At 40.4% G+C, this 23,201-nt stretch overlaps 1 protein-coding gene across 3 annotated transcripts in view; it reads left to right on the forward strand.

The window, feature by feature from the left end:
* The window catches only part of INVS (inversin), a 132,557-nt gene that overhangs the window by 56,470 nt on the left and 52,886 nt on the right, over nt 1–23,201 (forward strand). For 2 of the 3 annotated variants that reach the window (XM_028505629.2, XM_036021971.1), the window contains 4 exons: nt 11,175–11,348; nt 14,751–14,918; nt 18,862–19,042; nt 21,301–21,410. In XM_028505629.2, coding sequence (XP_028361430.1) covers nt 11,175–11,348; nt 14,751–14,918; nt 18,862–19,042; nt 21,301–21,410 — 633 coding nt within the window. Of the gene's footprint in view, nt 1–11,174; nt 11,349–14,750; nt 14,919–18,861; nt 19,043–20,200; nt 20,628–21,300; nt 21,411–23,201 lie in introns of those variants that run through there. The other variant, XM_036021972.1, reaches the window with a different exon arrangement.

The raw sequence follows: 23,201 nt of genomic DNA on the forward strand, positions 1-23,201 counted from the left end.
TGCTTTTATAGTAAGCAGTAAGTCCAGAGGAAAACATGACCTCACTCCCCAAGATGAATGTTGTAAACACAGCCTAGATGTTGCCTAGGTAAAGAGTGGTTTGCATTCTTGGCCTAAGAACATGCAGGGATGATCAGGACCCATGGTAAATGCCTTTTCCAACAATCCATCCCTTAGCCCTAACAGGAGTGTCCCTCCTGCGGCCCACGGGGTGAATGTAGCTAAGGATGGCTATGAATGCGGCCCAACACAAAATCATAAATTTACTTAAAACATTATGAGAGCACTTTGTGATTATGTGTCACAATGTATTTAACGTGTGGCCCAAGGCCACTCTTCTTCCTGTGTGGCCCAGAGATGCCAAAAGGTTGGACATTCCTGGGACGTATTCTTGACGTGATCGTGCCATTTGGTCAGCTATACTCTGATTAATCTGACAAGCAGAGGCTGGGAACAAATCGGTTTAATATGTCTCATACAACATTTAATTAATAGGACTCCAAGCAGCAGGATGAGAACAACCTGCTGCGTTGACTTCAACCGTCCTCCTTAGTGTGTTGGACTAAGTCAGCTGTGAATAAGCACCATCGGAGATAGTATGTCTTACTATATACAACCAGGATGTAACTACTCTAAGCCTAGTCTATTACTATTATGACTCATGCAAGGAAGTTTGACTGGCTTGCTGATCTTTGGTGTGATTGCCAATAATTAAGAAGATACTAGATGGGCTAAAAAACAAGCCAAAAGGAATGTTTTCATGGCCCTCTCTCCACCACATACAAACATATAACCTGAGGAGGCACAAGTCACTTTAGGCTGTATTGTTGTACTTAGACCACATGGCACTGATTTAGCTAAGCTACATGGGCAGTATCACCAAGTAGCTGCAGCTTCAGCTGTCATGCATCGCCTACCCTGAGGCCTCTCACACAAGAGGAGAAGTATATGAATCTGTACCCATCGGATTAAAATAAATTTGTGCCACTACCTATGTTTCTACATGTACAAGGGAGTCCACACTCGGGAGCTGCCACTAATGGCATCAAGCACAGCAGAGAGTTTGGGACCCTCGTGTCCACATTAATTTTTCTGTTTCATAGCCCGTGAATGGGGATAATGGGCACAGAAGTGGATCAGATTGCCACCCTCAGCTGCTCCCCAATTCAGGCATGGCTCTGGATGACAAAGAGCAGTAATTGTCGTTTAACTCCCTGTACCTCCCTAATGTCTCAGGCAGTGATTTCCAACTAATGTGCCACACGAATTTCTAAAACATGCAATACCTGACTATTTAGTCAGGGGCACTTTTGTACCTTACATTGTCAAGTAAAGAAAATGACAATAGCCAATGCAACAATAGCCATCAGTGTGAATAAGTCAAAATTATACCTATATTATTGTCAGATCAGCAAAAAATATTTTTTGGTGTGCTGTGGAATTTTAATAATTAGTCTGTGTGTGCCATGAATTGAGTTGAACATTGCTAATCTAAGGGGCATCCTTTCAGGGGCTGAAGTTATTGCTTTCTCTCCTTGGCCACAAAGTCGGTGTGTCTCTAGTCATCCCCTAGATGAGATAGCCATAGCTCTCATCTAGAAGGTAGGTAGGTGCCTGTAAGACAAATGTACAGAAAGACTCATTGTGTCTCCCACCCTAGCCCACATGGACTCTGGTGGGGGGGCACTTGGTGAGCAGTGTACTCAGTCAAGTGGTCATCATTGATGTTAGTAATCTAGGACCGTGTCAACTGAAAAAACAAATCCAGGTGACTGAACCAGAGTTAAGTTTGATCTCTAAGCCCCCTTTCTGCCAGGCTGGCAAGGAGGGGCATGTACCAACCAGGCCAGCTCACATTTAGGGAAAAGAAAGAAACATCATAACCAGGGATGGGCAGGGCAGAACCCCAAATCTTAAAAATAGGTGTATTTAATACCCTATCCTCTTGTCCTGACTGTTTTCCCAGGAGGCTGCCAAGACGAGATGAACTGGTTCTGCGAGTTCAGTAACCAAGCTGCCTCACTTAGGGGTGTGGACCAGGAGGAGGTAACTGAGACAGAGTCAGAAATCTTTTTCAGCTTATATCCAAGGAGGCTGTGCCAGGTCTTGACAATTTCAGATGCCTGAGTATGGTTGGGGGCATAGAATGTCCATCAAATACCTTAACTCTTGACCCTTTGTTGGATGGTCTTTGTGGCAAAGGTGCACCATAGTCAGATTATGGCAGTCAGATGGGATAAAACCCCGAAAACATGAAACAATTTATTTCCGAGGGCCTCCGTGCTGTGGGTGACACAGGGAAATCAGACTACAACAGCGACACTGTAACCTGAAAGGTGTCTGCTCTGATGAGGCACAGATGTGCCCCAGGAGGGAAGGGTCAGAAGTCCCTGCCAGGAAAAGGCAGGGCAGTGCCCTGTGTGGTATGGCCTCCTTCATCACAAGGAAAATAGACCCACTTAGAAGAATACTCAAGTCTGATATGTGTTTGGTATCTAAATATATATTTAAATAATTGTGTTTTAACATTAAATATAAAGGTATATTTTAATTAAAATGTATACTTTATATTAAGTACTATAAAATAAAATTGTGATCTCTATTAAAATGTATATTAAATTTGTAAATTTAATACATATTAAAGTACTGTGTTAAATATTAATAAAAATGAAAATAAATTTTATGTTTAAAGGCATATCTTAATATTAAATAGAAATTAATATTAGCTTACTTTAACAACACATACCTTTTACTTTGTGCCCAGTCTGCGATGACGCATCCATTGCCATGTTCAGTGCAGGGGTGGATCCAGGGAGCAGCTGGCCAACGCCCAGGGCAGTGCAGGCTTATTTAGCAACCTGATTCTAGTCAGTCTCGCCAGAAAACAGACCCTTACTGTGGGCATCTACACGAGTGACCCAGACTGTTCGATTTACAGCTACAATTTGTTCCCCCAGTTTTTTTCCCCAAAGAGGGCTGTCTTTAATCCACCATCTATAGTCTTTCCAGTGACAGACCAGATGACTAGAGCACTGGCAACAGCCTAAGGGTTAGTAAAAGCAGGCCCTGTCCTTGGGAGTAGTGTTTAAGGCAAGGATGACGGCTTTCATTTCAGGCCACTGACTGCCTTGCCTTGACCACAGGCATTCTTCTGGAGTTGGACTACCTCCAGCTGAGGTTTGACTGCCTCCCAATGGATACCATCAGACTTTCACTTAGCCCAGGAATCGACTAACCAGGCCAAAGATTCCAGCAGAACCTCCATGCATCAAGGGCACCATTAAGCCCGCAGCTTTGCTGTAGGCAGTGGCCACCTCTACACCCTGTGCTTTGTTCTCCTTGCCAGACAGGTCAGGCTGCGTGCAGCAGAGTCAGGTACATAGTGCAGTTGGCTTGTGCTAGGCTTTGCATTCACTTTCGATTTTGAGCAGCTGCTCACTCCTGTCTCAACCAAGTGAACGCCGAATGCATCTTGTCCACTCAAAGTTCTGTGTCGAAGAGCAAGGCCCTCATTGCTCTCACCAAGTATTTCCACTTTGGAGATTCCTCTGCCCAGCAACCTTTCAGCTTGCTGCCCCAGTGTCTTGCTAACATTCCTTGCTCTGCCTGCCCAGAGATACCGTTCCACCATTCAAGCTGCTTTTTTTAATCCTATTCCTGGCCTTTCAGACTCGCTAACTGATAGGACAGTGGGGTGCCTTAACTGCCCAACCTTGTCCACTGCTTGGGCGTGATCTTAGTGGGGCTTCTCAGGCCCGAACCTGACTTGCAGGGCCCATGTCCTTACTCTTCGAGAAAACTGTCTCTGTCCGCATCCCATCCTCATTGCCTGTACTGTCAAGTCTTGGATTTAATTTTACCCATCTTTTTTCTTTTGTTTATGCTAACTTATTACAAGGCAGTAAGTTGGCTGTGGGTACTGGTAGAAGATGCAGCACTACCATCAGAGACAAAATAAAAGCTTTCTCACTGATAGCACTGCAAGGAGCATGAATATTTGCATATTTGCATCCATTTACCTTGTCCCCAAGAACCATGCAGGCAATGCAGATGGCCCAGAGGGACACCGAGCATACAGTGGGTTTACAGGACATCTGAGGAATGCATGACATTTTAGGAATCTCCCCAGACTTTAGAAAGTGGTAAGCAAGCCTGCTCCAGTCCAGAGTCCAGGAGGGTGACATTACCTCACTCCTCGAGATTGCTCGCTGCAAACCCAGCTCTAAGAAATGCCCCAGGTAGAGAGGAATCCAGACTTTGCATTCTTGGTATAACCTGTAAGTACACACAGGGACACTCAGGCCTCAAGGCAGATTGCCACCCCCAGCACTGTTGTGGCATTTCTAAGACCCAGCTGCATCTGTAGCCATTACAGGAAAGTTTGCTATAATGAGATTACTGACATCTGTGGCCTGTAGACTTCCTAGGAATAGTGATTCTTTTTAAAAAATATGGTAAATGCCTTGAAGGATTATAAATATGTACTTTTAGAGATATCATTAGAATTAATAATAACATTATGATTCTTTTATTTCTATTTCAGTTTTAAATAATCTTTTGGTGTACCTAATATGGCTAGGATTCAGAATGAAATATGACAGAATGCCCACCTTACATTTGTGTGTGCTATTGTATGGCATTATGTATATAGTTATAATATTCCAGAGCAAAATTACAAGCCTATAAATGAACAAAAAGTGTAGTGCACATTTGTGTATATAGTGAACAGTTGTTTTCTCTCCAGCTACAATGAGAGTAAATGTATGTGCTGAGGACACAGAGAGAATGCAAAGATACTGATCGGAAACGTGGTGTTCCAGTGGGGAAAGGGGCTGCTATGGTAGAGTGGGCCAAGTGTTGAGCATTGGAATCTGTTAAAGGAATTGTTTCAAATGAAGAAGAAGCAAATAGCAAAGACTCCTAGGAGCCAGATATAGAAACTGTGGTAGCCATTTGGGGAAGTAGTGTAGAGTTGAGGTTCCAGAATGTTTTGACGATCAGCTGCCAGCTGTCTAGGAGTTAATGACTGAGGCACTTACAGGAACAGAAGGCAGTTTTGTAAAAGATGATTTTAGATACTGCCAGTTCAGAAAGACACTGTCTTTTTTTCCCCACTCCATGAGTGGTCATATTTACACTAAAGCCAAGAAAGTTCTTAAAATTTGGGAGTATTCTTTTCATGAATATGAGGCCATAGCCTACAAGGAAGCTGTTATATTTAGAGAAATGGCAGGAACAGAACAAAGATCAAAGTCAGGACCAGGAAGCCACCCACTAGTTCAGTGATAATAACTGTGATATCCCTCCTGTCAGTAGACACAGGGCTGCGAGAGATCATTATAAGAACAGATTCTTATCATGGATTGAAAGCTGAGTGTTACCAGCTGTAATGGTGAGCAAAGAGGAAAAAAAATGAAAAATAACAGCAAACAATCTTCCCTTTAAGATGAGCCTCAACAAAAATTTCAAAATACATGAAGAACTCTAATGCTAAGGAAGCCAAAAACACCATCATTCAGATCATGAATTCAATCCTCAGGGAGGAGCACAGACGAGGCCAGGGACAAGCCACACAGAGAGAAGACATCTGCAAAGCCAACTAAGAGCTAGTACCCAGAACGTGTAAATAACTGCTACAGATCAGTAAGAAGAAGACAAGTAGCTAAAACGGAAAATGAGTGAACAACACAAAAAGGCTACTCACACAAAGAAGATACACATAGCCAACAAATATATAAAAATATTCCACCTCAATGAGGGAAATGAAAATTAAGTCCATGGTGAAACACAATTGTATGCCCATTTTATTGACAAAAGGTAGCCAATCTGACAAAGCCAAGTGTGGCAAAGATGTGGAGTGAAAAGAGTTCTCATACATTCCTGGCGGAAATGAGAGGTGGAGTAGCTACGTTAGAGAGCAGTTTCAGCCCAGAAGTTCCAGAAATTCTTGCCGATTTACCAGGAGACGTGTCCGCAAAAATGTATTGCAATATTGACTATAATAGTGAAAAAACGAGAAACATACTAAATGTTCCTCCAGGGAATAAATAAATGCAGTGTATTATTTTCATATGACAGAATACTTTATCCAGTGAAAATGTATGAACCAAAGCAACTTGGACAAATCTCAAAAATACCACTTTGAGTAAAAGGTGGCGAGTGATTCATACAGTACTATTTATATAAAGATTGGAAACATGTAAAACAATACCATGTAACTTACAGATACATATGTTTATGAGAAATAAAAGTATTAAAGCATTCATTGGGATGATAAGCACATTTGGGAAAGTAGTGTCCAAACAGGCAGTGGAATTGGAGTAGGGCAAAAAGGGCACTTTTTAAAGATTCCTGTTTTATTTCTTTAAAAATGAAGAGTCTGAAGTAAAATACCCAGGCATTTCATTCAAAACTTCTCTATTATTGTTATTAAGATTTAATGACTTACATGTTTTTTTCCTTAAGAAGAAGTTCATCTTAGAGAACTGGACAGACAGACCAAAGTTCTGTGAAAAATTAAAAGTGGCATTTTGGGTTGATTATTTCCCAGATTCATTTCAAATTCTGTTCTCCAGGTCAGAGACCTTTTTCATTCTCTTTAACCCTTTTAGAGAGTATGCTCTTTCTCATGCATTTGGGGGAAAACAAATGTTATAAGCATTTGCATTACAAACAAAAGAAGTAGCTCTTGGGATGAATAATTAGAGCAAAATAAGGTGAGGGTTGTGAGTACCTAACAAAAACAAGACATCCGTGTTTCAGAGACTTCGGGAAGTTTTCCCATTTCAGTGGCACGGTAGACCGGGTCACATCAGAGCTGGGGTCCTTTTAGTGATGAAATCAGAGCTTTTCTCTAAATTCAGCTCTCTCTGCTGTCTTTCTTAACTGTTAGAGTTTCCTTAAGAATACACATTCTTTTGATCTGTTATCTCTCTCACCCTTACACTGTTTTCTACCCAGTCAGAAATTATAAAAGCAGATGCTAAAACAGTTCTCACCTCAGCGTGAAGAGGTTCTGTATGGTCCTAAGAGATGATACTAAATGATTCACTTCCAGGTCCTCCCCAAAGTATTTGTATTGTAAGAATAAACCTGAAAATGTAAGTTCCAATTTCAAGCAATAATGAAGAAATGTTTAGACATTGTGTTTGTTTCCTTTGATATTGAGGGGGCTTTACAGGAAGCAAAGTATCTGTCACCTGGGTCCCCAGAGTCCTATAACCTTCAGAGAGTGATAAAATTAGCTTGCTGCCTTGAACCAATATCTTCCCATTTTCCACTGACACTAAATACCCTGATCTGAGCTCCGAACTCTGTCCCCCATGCTCCTTCTTAGAACTGAGTTTGCACACCCTGGGTGTTTAATAAATGCTTGTTCCTGAGACCAAGGAAGTTGACCTTGGTCCAGCTGGATTATATTATTTCTAGTTCCAGCATTCTGATATGTTTCTGTCCTCAGATCAGAGAAGCTCCTGATCATATAGCTGACCCCCCTCATGGCAGCAGCTAAATTCCTACTAGGAATGCCCTCGTTGGTCCTATATCATCTTTATCTGTAGGTAAAGTATAGACGTCTTTCTCAATGTAAAAAAAAAAAAATCAGGAAAAGCACTATTTATCTCATTCCAACTATTTTTACTTTCACCTATCCCCAACCATGGGCTCCTCCTCCAGCACTGGCTGAGCTAGGGTTACCGTGTACGGTCACGTCCTCCTACCTGTACACCCTCTGTCGCAGGCCATCCCTGGTTTCCCCTGACCACCTATGTGTTGTCTCCTCGACACTGGAAAACTGCTCGTAATGCAGCTGCCAAACATTTAGTGAGCATTTGCTCTGTGCACTGTTCTAAGCACTTTACAAATGTTATCTTTCTCACTTCCTATGCATGATCATCTCAGGTACTATTATTATTGCAGTTTCACAGATGAGGAGATAGAGGCACAGGAAGATACTTTATTTAATCTGTAAAATTTTGCTATGATACTTCTGTGAGGAGCGGGGATGAAATCTGCCAAAGATCGTGTAACAAGTGAAGTGGAGTGCAGGCATTTTGCTGCTGCCTGCTTCCGAGCAAGATTCAATAACTCACTGGTCACCCCCTCAACGAGTTCTGGTTTCCTTTTCCTTTCCCTTCCCTCTAAATTTCAGAACCAAACTGATTGTGTGATCGAGTATCTTTAAAAGGTCGTGATGAATTACTCTGTAATATTTGAAGTGTTATGCTCAGAAAGGTCAGCCTTTATTTTTTGGTCTGAAGTACCATATAGATTTGTTTTTCCTGGGCACTTTCTCTGTTTTCAGAGAAAGGATGGCAAGAGATTTAGAGCAGGGTGCCCTCTTGAGGAAATGTTAGCGCCTTCATTTTTGAAAGTGGGCCCTGGGCACCATGAAGAGTCCCGACAAATGATGGCCACGGTGAATGAAGGTCAGATATGTGAAGAAGCATTAAAAAGTAAGAACAAAACACAAGATACCTGAGAATTAAGACTCTTAATTGTTAAGATCTAATGCAGCAACCGTAAGGATTTTTGAATAAAAACAAAACCCCTAGAAGAGCTTTCATTTCCTCTTACTCAGTCCTTCAAGTAACATTTACTAAATACTTGTTTTGTGCAGGAACTGTGCCGAGCACAGTGGGCACTAAAACACAGTCTCTACAGCTTACAGCTTGTGAGGGCGTCACTGTAGACGGAGGAGAGTGGTGTGGACGATGCGGCAGGGCGCTAGAAGAAAGAACAAAATAAGGGCGGTCTACTCAGGGTGGTCAAGGACAAGCCCCTCTGGGAGGAAATAACCGAGCTGAGTCCGCTCACTTCTCAGTCCATCCCAGGTCTGCCCGTCCCTTTTCCCAGCCTTGTTCTCTTATTCCCACCCAGCCCTTGAGCTTGTCTTGAATCCCGTCTCTGCCGCTGGGGGCACGGAGGCAGCTCTCAGTCGTCCCTCTGCGCCTGGTCGTAGCTCTAACCCGTCCCCTTTGCCTTAGAGCCTCACAGTCTTCATCACGGCGGGAGGCTGCTTCGTTAGCAGGCGTCTTCCTTACCAATCCTGGTAGCCCCTCACGGGAAAACATCAATGCATTATAATCCTAAACCGCCAAATTTCCAATATGGTCAAGGATGGAGAGGATCTCAGAGGATGAAGAGGACAGGTAACCCTGCCCACCATGCTTTGAAGAGGGAGAGATAAATAGGCATGAGGCAGGCAGAGAACTTGATCATGCAATACAGTTTGGTCATCCTGACTTCGAAATACCTGTGGTGCTAAGCATCTTAGGAAAGACCTCAAAAGAACTATTTTTTTTGCAGATTTTGTTTTAAATCTTCTATATTACGCAGACATACTGTACTATATAGTAGTCCCCCCTTATTTGTGGGGAATACATTCCAAGACCCTGCATGGATGCCTTAAACTGAAGCCAGCACTGCACCCTATATATGTTATGTTTTTTTCCTATACGTACACACCTTTGATAAAGTGTAATTTATAATAGTAAAGTAAAACAGTTATAACAATGTGCTATCATAAAGTTATGTGAGTGCGTGCACGCTCTCTCTCTCTCTGTCTCTCTCCCTCTTCCCCCCCGCCCCACCTCTCTCGCTCTCGCTCTCTCATAACCGAGATGGCTACTAAGTGACTGACAGGCGGGTAGGGTGTGTGGCGTGGATACACTAGACAAGGGGGTGATTCTCATTCCAGGCAGGACAGAGCTGGATGGCACGAGATGTCATCACACGACTCAGAACTACCCACAGTTTAAAACTTACAAATTGTTTATTTCTGCAGCTTTCCATGTAACATTTTCAGACTGCAGTCCACCACTGGTAACGGAAACCACGGAAAGGCAGCCTCGGATGAGGGGGCTATTCGACAATAACTGACCGGGGTCCCCGCCAGTGTGTTGCTCTAGCCTTGCAGTTGTTTCTTTATCCAGGAGGGTGGAACTGACCTGGAGAGTGTTGCCTGCAAGTGGATGGCCTGCAGTGACTTCTGAGTTTGTGTTTAGGTGACACATGAGTCAAGGACTTGGAGCTTGAACAAGCTGCTTTTTGCTTACTTGTACCTGTAAATAGTTGTGTTCCAGAAAACTGACCACCTCCTCCTTAACCTGATGATTGTGAGCAAAACATTCAACCCCGTTGAATCTCACTTCCCTCACCTCTAATTGGGGTTTAAAATCTCAGCTTACTTCACAGAGTTACTATATCTTGAATATAAATATGTGCTACATTGGTCAGAATATGCTGAGACTAATATACTTATTGCTGCTCCTAGATAGCAATTTGGAGAATACACCAAACAAATGTAAAATGTATAAACTCCTTTGACCCAGTAAGCTGGTTCCTGATAATTTATTCTTTTCTTTAAAGATTTTATTTATTTATTTTCAGAGAGAGGTGAAGGGAGGGAGAAAGAGAGGGAGAGAAACATTGACGTGTGAGAGAAACATCAGTCGGTTGCCTCGTGCACGCCCCTAGCTGTGGCCCTGGCCCACAACCCATGCATGTGCCCTGAACCAGCGACTTCTGGGTTTGCAGGCTGGCGCACCATCCACTGAGCCACACTAGCCAAGGCTATTCTTTTAAAAAAAAAAAAAAAAAAAAAAAAAACAGAAAAAACAGCCCTGGCTGGCGTAGCTCAGTGGATTGAGCGCGGGCTGCCAACCAAAGCATCCCAGGTTCGATTCCTAGTCAGGGCACATGCCTGGGTTGCAGGCCATGGCCCCCAGCAACCGCACATTGATGTTTCTCTCTCTCTCTCTCTTTCTCCCTCCCTTCCCTCTCTAAAAATAAATAAATAAAATATTTTAAAAAATTCTTTATTAAAAAAAACAAGAAAAAAACTATGTGAGAAAAAGATGCATATTGTAGCAGTGTCTATAAAGAAAATATTGGAAATAATATTAGAATGATTAAATAAAATATATTGCTTTTACACAATGAAATATTGACCAGCAACTACATAAACTATATGCACATAGAAAGAGGTTGGAAGGAAACATGAAAAAAAGAAAACAATTGATAGAGTAATAGAATTATAAGTATTTTTCTTTTTATTAATTATTCTGAATGTTATTACTCTAGCAGAATAATTAAAATACTTAGAAACATTTTAAAATTTAAAACAACTTGGCCTCCAAACTAACTTTCTTCTTACCATCTCTTTTTTTATGTAGGGAAATTATCGCTTCATGAAGCTCTTACTGACACGTAGAGCAAATTGGATGCAGAAGGATCTGGAGGAGATGACTCCTTTGCACTTGACCACCCGGCACAAGAGCCCTAAGTGCTTAGCACTTCTGCTGAAGTTCATGGCACCAGGAGAAGTGGACACACAGGATAAAAACAAGGTAATGGACTGCCAACATCCAAGACAAATAAGAGGAGAAAGCAAATACTCTCATGTACAGTGTGAAACCTCAAGGAAAAAGGCCAAATTGCCACTCGTAGACACAGTACAACACACGATGGAACAACCCAAGTCCCCACATGCCCTTGTAAAATATTTCACTTAAATTCTGTCGTTTTATCCTCCCAGCAACCTTGTGTGGTGGGTAGCATCATCTCCTTTTTACAGGTGGGGAAAGAGAAGCTCGAAAGATTAAAATTCTGTCCAAGATCCAAGTGGCAGGACTGGAATTCAAACAGAAACCCGTTACTTAACAGCTGGTTGTGATAGTGACCGTGGCGTTAGGTCTGGGGCGGCCAGTGCCTGGCACTGTTCTAAGTGCACAGTTGTCGAATGGCCTGACTTTGGCATCAGACTATTCGGATTTCAATCTAGAAGTTATAACATGCTTGCTCTGTGTCCTTGGACGGATGGCTCCTTTGCCTCAATTTTCTCTTGTGTGGAAAGGGGATAATAAGGTGCTGAAGAGAAAATGAGATAATACATATAAAGCGTTTAGCACAATGCCCAGTACAGCGTATGCTTTCAATAAATGTTAGCTATGAAATGCTATTAGTTTCACTTAGGGTCTAACATCCATTCTGGCATTTGTTGCTAGGGTCCGTTCTTTTCCCTGCTCTTAAATTGTAACATTGGACACATTGGTCATTGTTTTGACCAACTGGTTATCACTCCGATCACTTTTTTACAGGGAAAAAATGTGGCTTTAGACAAGGGCGGTATTCCTCTTCATTCCCACTAGCATGTAATTATAGAGCCTTGCTAATAACTCCTATGCTCCCATGTAATTAAAACTCTTACGATTAAATCTACTGGGTTTACATGCAATAATCCTTTCACTCTCATATTGCTTGCTCTTTATGTAGTCTTCAGATTTTGTTTAGTAGTCACTCACATCACCCAGAGTTCTGTAATCAACTTTATTTTACAGCTCACTGTTAACTAATATTATTCCTAACTCACAGCATGGAGAGTGCTGATATTTTACTTAGAAAAGCACTTTGATAAATCCACAAAGACCATTAATCACTTAAGCTGTGAATGTCTTTGGGCTTTATAATGTCTTCCCCAAACAGCCTAGAAACGTCCTCCTGTCTTCCTGTATCTGTACATTATTCTGCGTTGAACAGGGATGGCAGGCTGTCCGGTGAAGACAGATGGAAAACGGGTCCACGCAGTCCAGGCAGGCCCAGAGCAGAGAGGAAGAGAAACGCCTAGAGCCGTGATTCTCAAAGTATCCAAGGGAAAGGATCAGTTTGTTTTTAAGTTCCAGTCTGTCACAGACCAATAATTTTATGACATACATTAAAAATAAACAACAATAAAAAAGAACCACCCATTTAAAAAGGGGCCAAGAACTTGAATAGACATTTCTCCAAAGAACATATACAAGGGGCCAGCAAGCCCATGAAAAGATGGCCAGCATCACTAGTCATTAAGGAAAAGCAAATCAAAACTGCAATAAGATAGTGCTTCATACCCTTTAAGTTGCTGTTATTACACACACGCACACACACAAATACCAAGTGTTGGTGAGGATAGAGAGAAATTGGAATCCTGTGCAATGCTGGTATGAATGTAAATTGGTGCAGCCACTGGGAAAAACAACATGGCAGTCTCTAAAAAAAATTAAACATAGAATTACCATATGACCCAGTAATATCCTTTCAGGGTATACACCCAAAAGAATTGAAATCAGGAACTAGGATGGATATTTGTACATCCATTTTCATAGAAACACTACTCATAATAGCCAAGAAAATGGAAATAGCCCAAATGTCCATTGCTGACAGATGGCTAAACGAAATGCAGTGTATACATACAGTGGGATATTATCCAGCCTTAAAAAGGAATTAAATTTTGACACATGCTACAACATTGATGAACTCTGAAGATATTAGGCTAAGTAAAATGTCAGACACAAAAGGTAAAATATTGTATGATTCTACTTAGGAGGTCCCTGGAGTTGTCGATTTCACAGAGACAGAAGTAGAACCAAGGTTGCCAGGGGCCGGGAGGAGTTGGGGAGTGGGGGTTGTTAAGTGGGTGTGGGGTTTCAGTTTGGGAAGCTAAAAATATTGGGGCTGGATGGTCTGGTAGTTATATGACAATTTGATGTACTTAATGCCACTCAACTGTTCACTTAAACACAGTAAAATAGTCAATTTTATGTTGTGTATGTCTTTTTTTACCACAGTAAAAAAGAGAGTTACTAGAAAAATAAAAGACATAAATAATACAACCCCAAACTCTTCTACTCTCAGATTCAACAGACGTAATATTACATTTCAGTAACTATATTCACTATATTCACAACAAACATGACGTGGGAAAAGAAAAGAATTACGGACACCGTATGTGTTGTTTATTGAAAATGTAGTTATAGGCAAATTAACTGCTGTTGTATTTGTGACTCCTTTGTTCTGCCATTATTGCTGAATAAAAGGTAGTAAGTTCAAATGTGACTCTTTGTATTAAATGCCTATAGGTACACCTTGAATGAATACCATGTATATGTAAAATGTTTATTGTGACAGATGAGCTCAGTTCCTGCTGTTAAATGATCTGATTCCAGATTGGGTTGATAACAGGGCTACTCGGAAGGGACAGTGTGCATCTAAACAGGTTCTCGGTGCCCCCCGAATTACTCTCCCGGCAGGGAAAGCGGTCTGCTGCGGCACGGCACGGCGCCAAGAACGCAGGAGACGTTTCAAAGCAACGTCAGCACACTCAGGGTGTTCATGTTTAGCTTTTACCTGAAAGAAAGCAAATTTTGCTGTATTTTCAAAAGCTATCTTTGATCAGTAACTAGGGCTAACAGTTTATCATGTAAAATTATATTTCTTCTTTGATATAAAAAAATATTCCAGATCTCTGATTTCCTATATGTGGATCTTCTTTATGATAGATAATACAATTGAAAACATTGTATCAAATTCTTAAGGTGTTGGATGCAGTATCAAAATCATCACTTACTTTGTTGATAATTCGTAAATGATTGGGCTGCTTTTCTCCTTCTCAGTATTACCATTTCTTAGTACATGATGACCTAAATACCCGCCATGGTTAAGAGGGCAGGCTCTGAAGGCAGATTATCTGGGTTAAAATCTGTTTGGCCACCCACTACCTTTATGTCATAGAGCAGATTACTTACCTCCCTTGTGCTCCATTACCTCATCAATCGCATGCAAATTCAACAATGCTTTCTCCCAGAATTGCCATGATGAGTACATGAGATAAACATATAAAGCTCTTACAACAGGAAGAGCCTCGGAAAAATTGTTGCCGTGCTGTTACTGTTGCTGTTGTTGTTGTTGTCATTTCAAGAACCTCAATTTTGCAGCAAACGGCTCTGCACTGGAGTGCCTACTACAATAACCCCGAGCATGTGAAGCTACTTATCAAGCATGATTCCAACATCGGAATTCCCGATGTCGAAGGCAAGATCCCACTTCACTGGGCAGCCAACCACAAAGACCCGAGCGCTGTTCATACCGTGCGGTGCATTCTGGTGAGTACAGTGGTGCTGGTGGGCCTGGCTGGTCTTTCCAACAAAAGTTTGTCTTATGAAAAATCCAGTATGCACAAAAGCATATCCTGTATTATGACATATAAGCAAGTTACAAAACAAAAGAATATGACAGACATGAACACATCACTCATGAAATACTGTAGAACATTTTAATGCCACTGTTTAACACCACTGTTTAAGACCATGTAGAAGTTTTCTATGTGCCCTTTTCCAGATGCATTCTCCCCCGAGGCCGTGCTCATTCCTGTCCCCCCATCACCTACTCTTGTGAGTTTATATCTATCCTTGCCAGGGATGTATTTATATATATATATCTGTGCCTTTGTTTTGTGCTTGTTTTTATTAAATAGTAGGTAGATCTAAGTGAATATTTGTGAAATAGGTGTAAGATATTAAGAATAAGGAGACAGCAAATACTCATGTACTCATCACTGAGTTTGAGAAGCAGTACATTACCATTACCTTTCAAGTCCCCTGGGTACCTCCCAGTACCATTCTATTCTCTCCTTTCTCAGAGGCAACCACTATGCTCAATTTTGGGTTTATCATTCCACTTACTTACCTTACAGTTTCCCCACATATGTTTGTGTCCCTAAACTGCATGTTGTTTGGTTTTTAGTGTTTTTTTTTATTTTATTTATATGGAATCATGTTGTGTGTATTCTTTTGCAACATGACTTCCTTGTTCAACATTATGCTGGTGATGTTAGCTATATTGCTGTGTGTAGGTGCAATGTGTTCATTTTTACTGCTATATAGTATCCCATTTTGTGAATAAACCACACATTATTCATTCTGTTATTGACAGAGATTTGGAACTATTTCCAGTTTTTCACTATTTACAAACAGTGACACTTTGAATTTTTAAAACATATCAATGGGCATATATTGTTATACATGTACATGTTTAGAAATGCAGTTGATATTTTTGTTAGTTAATTATATATCTAACTAACTTGCTATACTTATTAACTTTGAATATTTAACAGTAGATGTTTTCGAGGTTTTCTAATCACTCCTTCCCAAATTCCAATTTACATGTTATGATAGTCTAATATTTCATGCAATCTTCATGCAACACAGAAATTAGACTTTAAAAGATATTATTTTGTGTATACATTGATTATTTACTTCTATTTGTGTGTTGACTAATTTCTCTGTTCTGCCTTTCTTCTTAAATCTCAAATTTTCCTTCTCAGGTTATTATCTTATTTCTTGGAATATAATTCTTAGAAATTCTTAGAACTTCCTTTAGTGTAGATCTTTTGGTGATAAACTATTTTTTTAACCATTCTACCTTTTTTATTTATTTATTTTTGTTTTTAATATATTTTATTGATTGTGCTATTACAGTTGTCCCATTTCCCCCCCCTTTACTCCCCTCCATCTTGCATGTCCCCTTCCACCCGTATCTCTCCCCCACACACACACTTAGTTCATGTCCATGGGTCGAACATATAAGTTCTTTGGCTTCTACATTCCTATGTTGCTCTTTAATATATAGTTTTCTTGTATATACAATTCTAGATAGTTATGTTTTTCAACTGGGTCTTTTTTTAAAAGATTTTATTTATCTTTAGAGAGGGAAGGGAGGGAGAAAGAGAGAGAGAGAGAAACATCAATGTGCAGTTGCTGGGGGTCATGGCCTACAACCCGGGCATGTACCCTGACTGGGAATCGAACCTGCGACACTTTGGTTCACAGCCCGCGTTCAATCCACTGAGCGATGTCAGCCAGGGCCTCAACTCAGTCTTTATTATGTTTCTCAAACTGCCTTTCATTGTTACTCTTGAGTCTGTTACTGGTCTAAATGTCATTCCTTTATAGATGATTTACCTTTCTTCTCAGGCTGTTTTTAAACTCTTCTCAGTAGGGCATTCTACAGTTGTGCTACAGTATGTCTAGGTGTGGCTTATTTTTTCCTGTTCGATATACATTCTGATTATAGCTTCTTAGTTCTGGAAAATATATAGCCATTATCTCTTTAAATGTTGCCTCCTTTGCATTCTCTTTGTTCTTGCCTTTATGGCCTCTAATTATACATATTTTAGACCTTTTTGTTTTATTCTCCTTGTCTCTTAAGTCCTCTTTTACATTTTCAACATCTTGTCTCTCTCTGCCGAGTTCTAGGTCGTTACATCAGATCTGTCTTCCAGTTTACTAAATCTTCTGAGTCCAGTCTCTTGTTTACTATGTTCATTGTATCTTAATCTAAGTGATTACATTTTTACTTCTAAAAGTTCTATTTTGTTCTTTTTTCAAATCTTCTTGGTCATGTTCACTTTATATTTTATTTTTATTTCTACATGTTTCATAGATTGCTGTTTTTATATTCTTCATGTGTTAATTCCAATATCTGAAGTCCTTGGGGGATAATTCTCACTCATGTCTTATTTTCTCACAGAGCTGTCTTTTTTTTCCCTTGGAAATATATCTTAGTCCTTGGGAAACTCAAGGGCCTATAATACTATTGTGGTATTTTTGAAGTGTTTATAATACCTTTCACACTCTTCTCTGTAAAATGGGCTGGCTGTAGAAGCAGGTCTAAATCCGAGATGGTCATTCAGAGAGTCCTCACACTGGGGCAAGAGGGCATGGCTTTTGGTATGACCTAATCTGAGAAGGGACACGACCTTGGGGGAGGCAGCCCCCTTTAGCCGTAGCGATTTCAGAAGGCTGGCTGGTGAGGGCCGTGGGCTTGTAGTACTCCAAGCAGCTGCGGAAACCAGCCCTTTAGTCCTAAGGGGACCTAAGCAGTGCGTCATAACACCTGCTACAAAGATCCAGTAGAAAAATGAGTAAATGTTGTGAACTGTTGATTTACAGAAAAATAAAGCCAAACAGCCAATAAACATGTGATTGAAAATCTCAACCTCATTTATAAAAGACATAAAAATTAAAGCATCAATGAAATGCCTTTTATACCTACAAGGGGAAAAATGTAGTAAGCTTGATGATACCAAATGGTTGATTTGTGCCAGCATTTGGGGAAACAAGAACTTTCTTTTTAAATATTTTATTTTATTTTTAGAGAGGGAAGGGAGGGAGAAAGAGAGAGAGAAACATCAATGTGCAGTTGCTGGGGGGTCATGGCCTGCAACCCAGGCATGTACCCTGACTGGGAATTGAACCTGCGACACTTTGGTTCGCAGCCCGCGCTCAATCCACTGAGCTACGCCAGCCAGGGCTGAAACAAGAACTTTTACACCTTGTCACGGATTTGATCACTGGTACAACCACTCGTAGAACAGCCCAACAATACCTCCTTGGGGTGCAGATTTCCTTCAACCCAGACACTCCCCTGTGAGATTTCTAGTCTAGAGGAAAACCTCACCTGTGAGGCCACCTCCCACGCCATAAGGAGACAGGTGAAGGAAGCATGTTCATCGCAGCATTATTGCTGATAGTGGGGAGAATGTAGATGACCTAGGTGTCCCTCAGTGGGAGAATGGGGAACTACCCTGTGCTTTAACAAATGAACTAGTGTCAACACAGGTATCCCAAAGTCTGCTGTTGAAAGAAAAATTGCCAAAGGACATATGGAGTATTGTGTGTAAATGTAAATATTAGAAAACACACATACAAAATTTACGTATCATTTACAGAGGTATACATAGGGAGCAAAAGGACAAAATATACAGTGTTTGCCCAGTCCATAATAGGTGCAAATTCACAAAATACATGTTTTGATACCTATTTCATCTAGATAGTCAGTACATGGTGTTTATCATATCTTGTCTGTACTCTTCACAGTTCAGTATGAAAATAAATTTTGAAGACATAGACTGCTTTTTTCTGAATTTTATCACTTTGCTGTTCTGAGAGATCAGAGGTTTAGAAAATGGCTCAGTTAATACTTTTGTCAGATGTGATTGACTGAGGGTTCTATGTGTGTCTGAAGTCTCTGGCTCCCTAAAAACAGGATGCCGCTCCAACGGAGTCCTTACTGAACTGGCAAGACTACGAGGGCCGGACGCCCCTACACTTTGCAGTCGCTGATGGGAACGTCACGGTGGTGGATGTCCTGACCTCGTACGAAAGCTGCAATATCACGTCTTACGATAACCTGTTTCGAACCCCGCTTCACTGGGCAGCGTTACTGGGTGAGTGGAGTGTGGAGAAAAGATCAGCAGGAGGAGGAACCGCATGAGTATAGGAGACTTTCTATGCCCCCTCTCTCCCAGACCCCTGTCTTCTGTTTAATTATTTTAATTTTTAATTATGTGGCATTATTTTACACCTAAATATCTCTGTGCTTAAATTTTAATATTATAAATGTGTGCTCTGTCATATTTTAATTTCAACATCATGTCTTTTAATTTTCATCATGAAAGTAATGCACATTTACTGACAAATATAAATGCAAAATAATCCTCTTCAAAATCAGTGTCTTTATTTTGGGGGAGGAGGGCTTTAATTTTATGTTTATGCTAATACAATCATATTTGATTTTTTCCTTTATATTTTTCTGGTATGCCTATTAAAATTTTTGGGAATCACATTTTTAGATGAGAAAGTGCATATATGTGTCTGATTTGGGGGGGGTAATCTGAGTTTTTCTCTTTTGGTGAAGGAATTTTATCCATTAATAGTCATTTTTATAAGGTGTATAATTTGTTACATTTTCTGTTCCTCTGCTCTTTGAGTATTATTGGTGTTTTTGGTTTTTCAAAAAAGTTTTTGCTTTTGTCTCCCTGTTTCCTTTGTTTTCTGCCTTTTGGTGTACGGATTAAGTTCGTTGTTATTTGGTTTGGAATTAGCTAATGTTTCAGGAGGTTATTTAAGTTTTATTAATGGTTACCTTTAAATGGATCAAAACTTTTTAAGCCTGAGACAAAGTCAAGAGCAAAACTGCATCTGTTGATTCCCACCCATTTAAACCAAAGAATTTAGCACACTTATAACCCTCGTAGTATTTGTTAGTGTAACCTGAGGTTTTCTTTCCCAATTATTATTGTGGCTCTAGTTTTTAAATTATATATTGTCTCTTTTGAAAGTGAATTTTACACTTGCATTCAGTTTTATAATCAGATTTATTATTGTTATTCAGAGTTAATTTCAATGTGCAGTTTCATCCCTTTTTCCTTTTTTTGTGCATTCTGGGAGGATTCCATAAACTTGTCTCCACGTCACTGAAGTGACTTTTTGTTCTGTAAGTTCTGCATTCTTTCTGTCTCTTATAGATTGTATTTTGACTTCCTTCCCTCATCCATGTTTCCTTTTATCTCTATCTCCCTTTCTGCTTCCTTTCATTATCTTCTCATTCCCACCCATTTTCTTCTTAGGATATTCTGTTTCATAGAGGCCATCTCTTTGCACTTAGTCAAAGGTGCCAAACAGTGTCCTGATCTTCCTCTGGATCCTTCTCTAGATCACTTCTGATATGTTCTTCATCTTCCTGATGGTGTTTTACCCTTCAAACAAGATAAGGTGTGTTTCAGTTGACCACGTGACGTAGATTGCCTTTGATCCTACTTTTGTCTGTTTGTGTTCGGGAGAACTCCGTCTCAGACCATGGCTGGAGAGCAGGTCGATGAGCACAGCTCTCACTCAGGTCCTTTTTCTCTGCCTGGCTTTCATGCAGCGTCTCCTTGCTCTGCTCATGTGGCTTCTCCTTCGTTGCCTGGTTCCTCAATATGCTGAAGCAAGAGAATTTATGAAATTCAGGTTTCCTAAATATACTGTCAGGTTTGTTCCTTGTTTGATCCTTTCCTCAGTTCTCCACTTGTGGAGACCACGTCCTCCAGAATGCATTGCAGAATGTTTTCTCTACCACCACCTACCTCATCATGCCTGCCCACTTGTTTTCTGGGATTTGAAATTTTTGCTTAGATGTTAAAGATTGGGGGAGGGAAGTTAGAGGGGATGGCTAGCAGGCCTCAGAGATTCCCACAGATTACATCACAGTTTGTCCTCCTGGACAGTAGAAGAGAACAGCCATGCAGTGCAGTTCAGACGGGTTGTGTAGCACAGCCTGGAGACCAGACATGGATGGCTGAGCGCGGCTGGCTCCTAATGCACCTTCCACCTTTCTGATGGGCAGGTGTACACAGTGAAGCCAGGGAATTCAACAAGCTGATACCTAATATATGTTTTTCTCAATCTGGCAGTAGTAATTAATGTCATTTCCTTCCTGGTTGAAGATTTAAGTTTTTAGTGTTGTAAATGTTTACCTTTGTTCTACATTATCATAATGTTTTAATGAGAAGTCAGAGAAGAGGCCAAACTGGGGGCCGCTACTCAGCAACCATATAGAATGTTGTATTATGTGCTAGAGATTTTTCTCACCCCTTTCCTGTAAATAGATTATACATTAATTAACGTCCGTTGTATGTGATAGCTAACTTGTGTCTGCTTTCAGGCCATGCACAGATTGTCCATCTCCTGTTAGAAAGAAATAAATCTGGAACCATCCCCTCTGACAGCCAGGGGGCAACACCCTTGCACTATGCAGCGCAGAGTAACTTTGCTGTAAGTGGAACATGAGTTGTCTTTTTTCCTAATTAAATTTGAATTTTGATATGATTGTAATTCATATGCACTTGTAAAAAGTGAAACAGTTGTAAGAAGTGAAACAGAAGCGATCCCATGTTCGGGTTTACACCATCTATCTCATGGTAACATCTTGCAAAAGCGTAACACAATTTCATAAACCAGAAATTGACATTGATACAATCCACTGACCTCATTCAAATTTCACCATTTTACATGTGCTCATTCGTGGGTGTTTGTACAGCAGTTATCTTTCAACAATTGTTCATACTGTTGAAATCTGAGTGATAATCTGAGTTTTTATGAAATTCTTACTCACATGTGAAGTGTTAGACAGTTTTTATTTTAACTGGTCAGAGTAATGCTTTAACTGTTTTAACTTAAAACAGTTAAAAGTGTACGTCATCTTTTGTAACTTCTATAGCACTAAGGACAGCTTAGTGCTCCGCAATCTACAGTTGTCCTGAAAGCAGTGTGGCAAAGCATCAGAATGAGGCAAAGCTTCCCGACTGTGCTATTTGCTAACTGTGTGACCTTGCACAAGTCTCTTAACCTCTTTGAGTCTTAGTTTCTTCATATGTAAAATGATGATAATTATACCTTTTCTTTTAGGATTGTTGTAAGGATCAGAAAAATTTTATGTAAGTGCCTACTATAGTGCTGGTACTGAGCAGGTACTCAAGAAATAGCAAGCGTTCTTACCATTAGCATTGCTAATAATAATGTACATTATATACCTGAGAAAGCAACCATGTGAATTATTGATATTTCCAAAGCTATTGAATAATATTAACAGTTCTTCACTTAGTAAGCCATCCTTTGTAACTTACAAAGCTCTTTCTCATCCAGTATGCTACTCAGTCTAGCCATAACCTGATAGTGCCCAGCCTGCTTCAGCCTCCTGGGTATGAGTAGCTACCAAGAACTGGAGACTCATCCAAGAGGCCCGCACTAAACCAGTCACAGATGATTTTGATGCCTTCTACATGGTATGCATAGCGCAACCCTTGGTTTCATTAAATTGTAAGAATGCTGTCATCAGCATAGTACAATTCTATCTTCCTGCCCTTCCCGAAAGCTTCATTGAGTACATTGAGTTCTCAGATTGCTAAAATATGTTTTTCCACCCTTCTCTCTCTCTGGTATGCACAACAACGATATCTGTAGTCCTTCTTCCTGGCATTCATAAAAATTTATTTTATTTATCACCTAGAGTGTTGGCAAACCATTATCTTCTTTTATCTTCCAAAATCTCAGAAAAAATACAAAGTAGATTTTGGAGAGGACCTTTTTTCTTATTACAAGTAGATAAGAGAATTAGTTGGCCCAATCTAGCCAATCAGTGGAAATCAGAATTCAATCCATGTTTCAACGCCAGACTGTGGGATAGAACATGTTACAAGACAGGTCATAGTATCCCCATTTACCAGTGAGGAAACCAAGGTTCCAAGAGATTAAGTGACTTGCCCAACACCTTGAACCCAAGTTTTACTCCCAATTTAACGTAGGTGCAGACACCAGTAACTCAGTGACTGTGCCAGTGGGACTGAGAAACAGCAGTAGAACATTGTGGATGTTTACCCAAAGAAATACTCGTTTTAGATAATCTGCCAATCCCAGGAATGATTTTTTTCTAAGCTCAGTTTCAAGGCCCTTGATATTTTTGTACTTTAGTAATTTGTAAGAGGTTTCTGTTCTCTTTTTGAAAAACATCAACAATAGCAAAAAATCCTACAATAATTTCTTTTGATTCAAAAGCAGGGAAAACTA

The sequence above is a fragment of the Phyllostomus discolor genome, chromosome 3, assembly GCF_004126475.2.
Source record: "Phyllostomus discolor isolate MPI-MPIP mPhyDis1 chromosome 3, mPhyDis1.pri.v3, whole genome shotgun sequence".
Lineage (NCBI taxonomy): Eukaryota > Metazoa > Chordata > Mammalia > Chiroptera > Phyllostomidae > Phyllostomus > Phyllostomus discolor.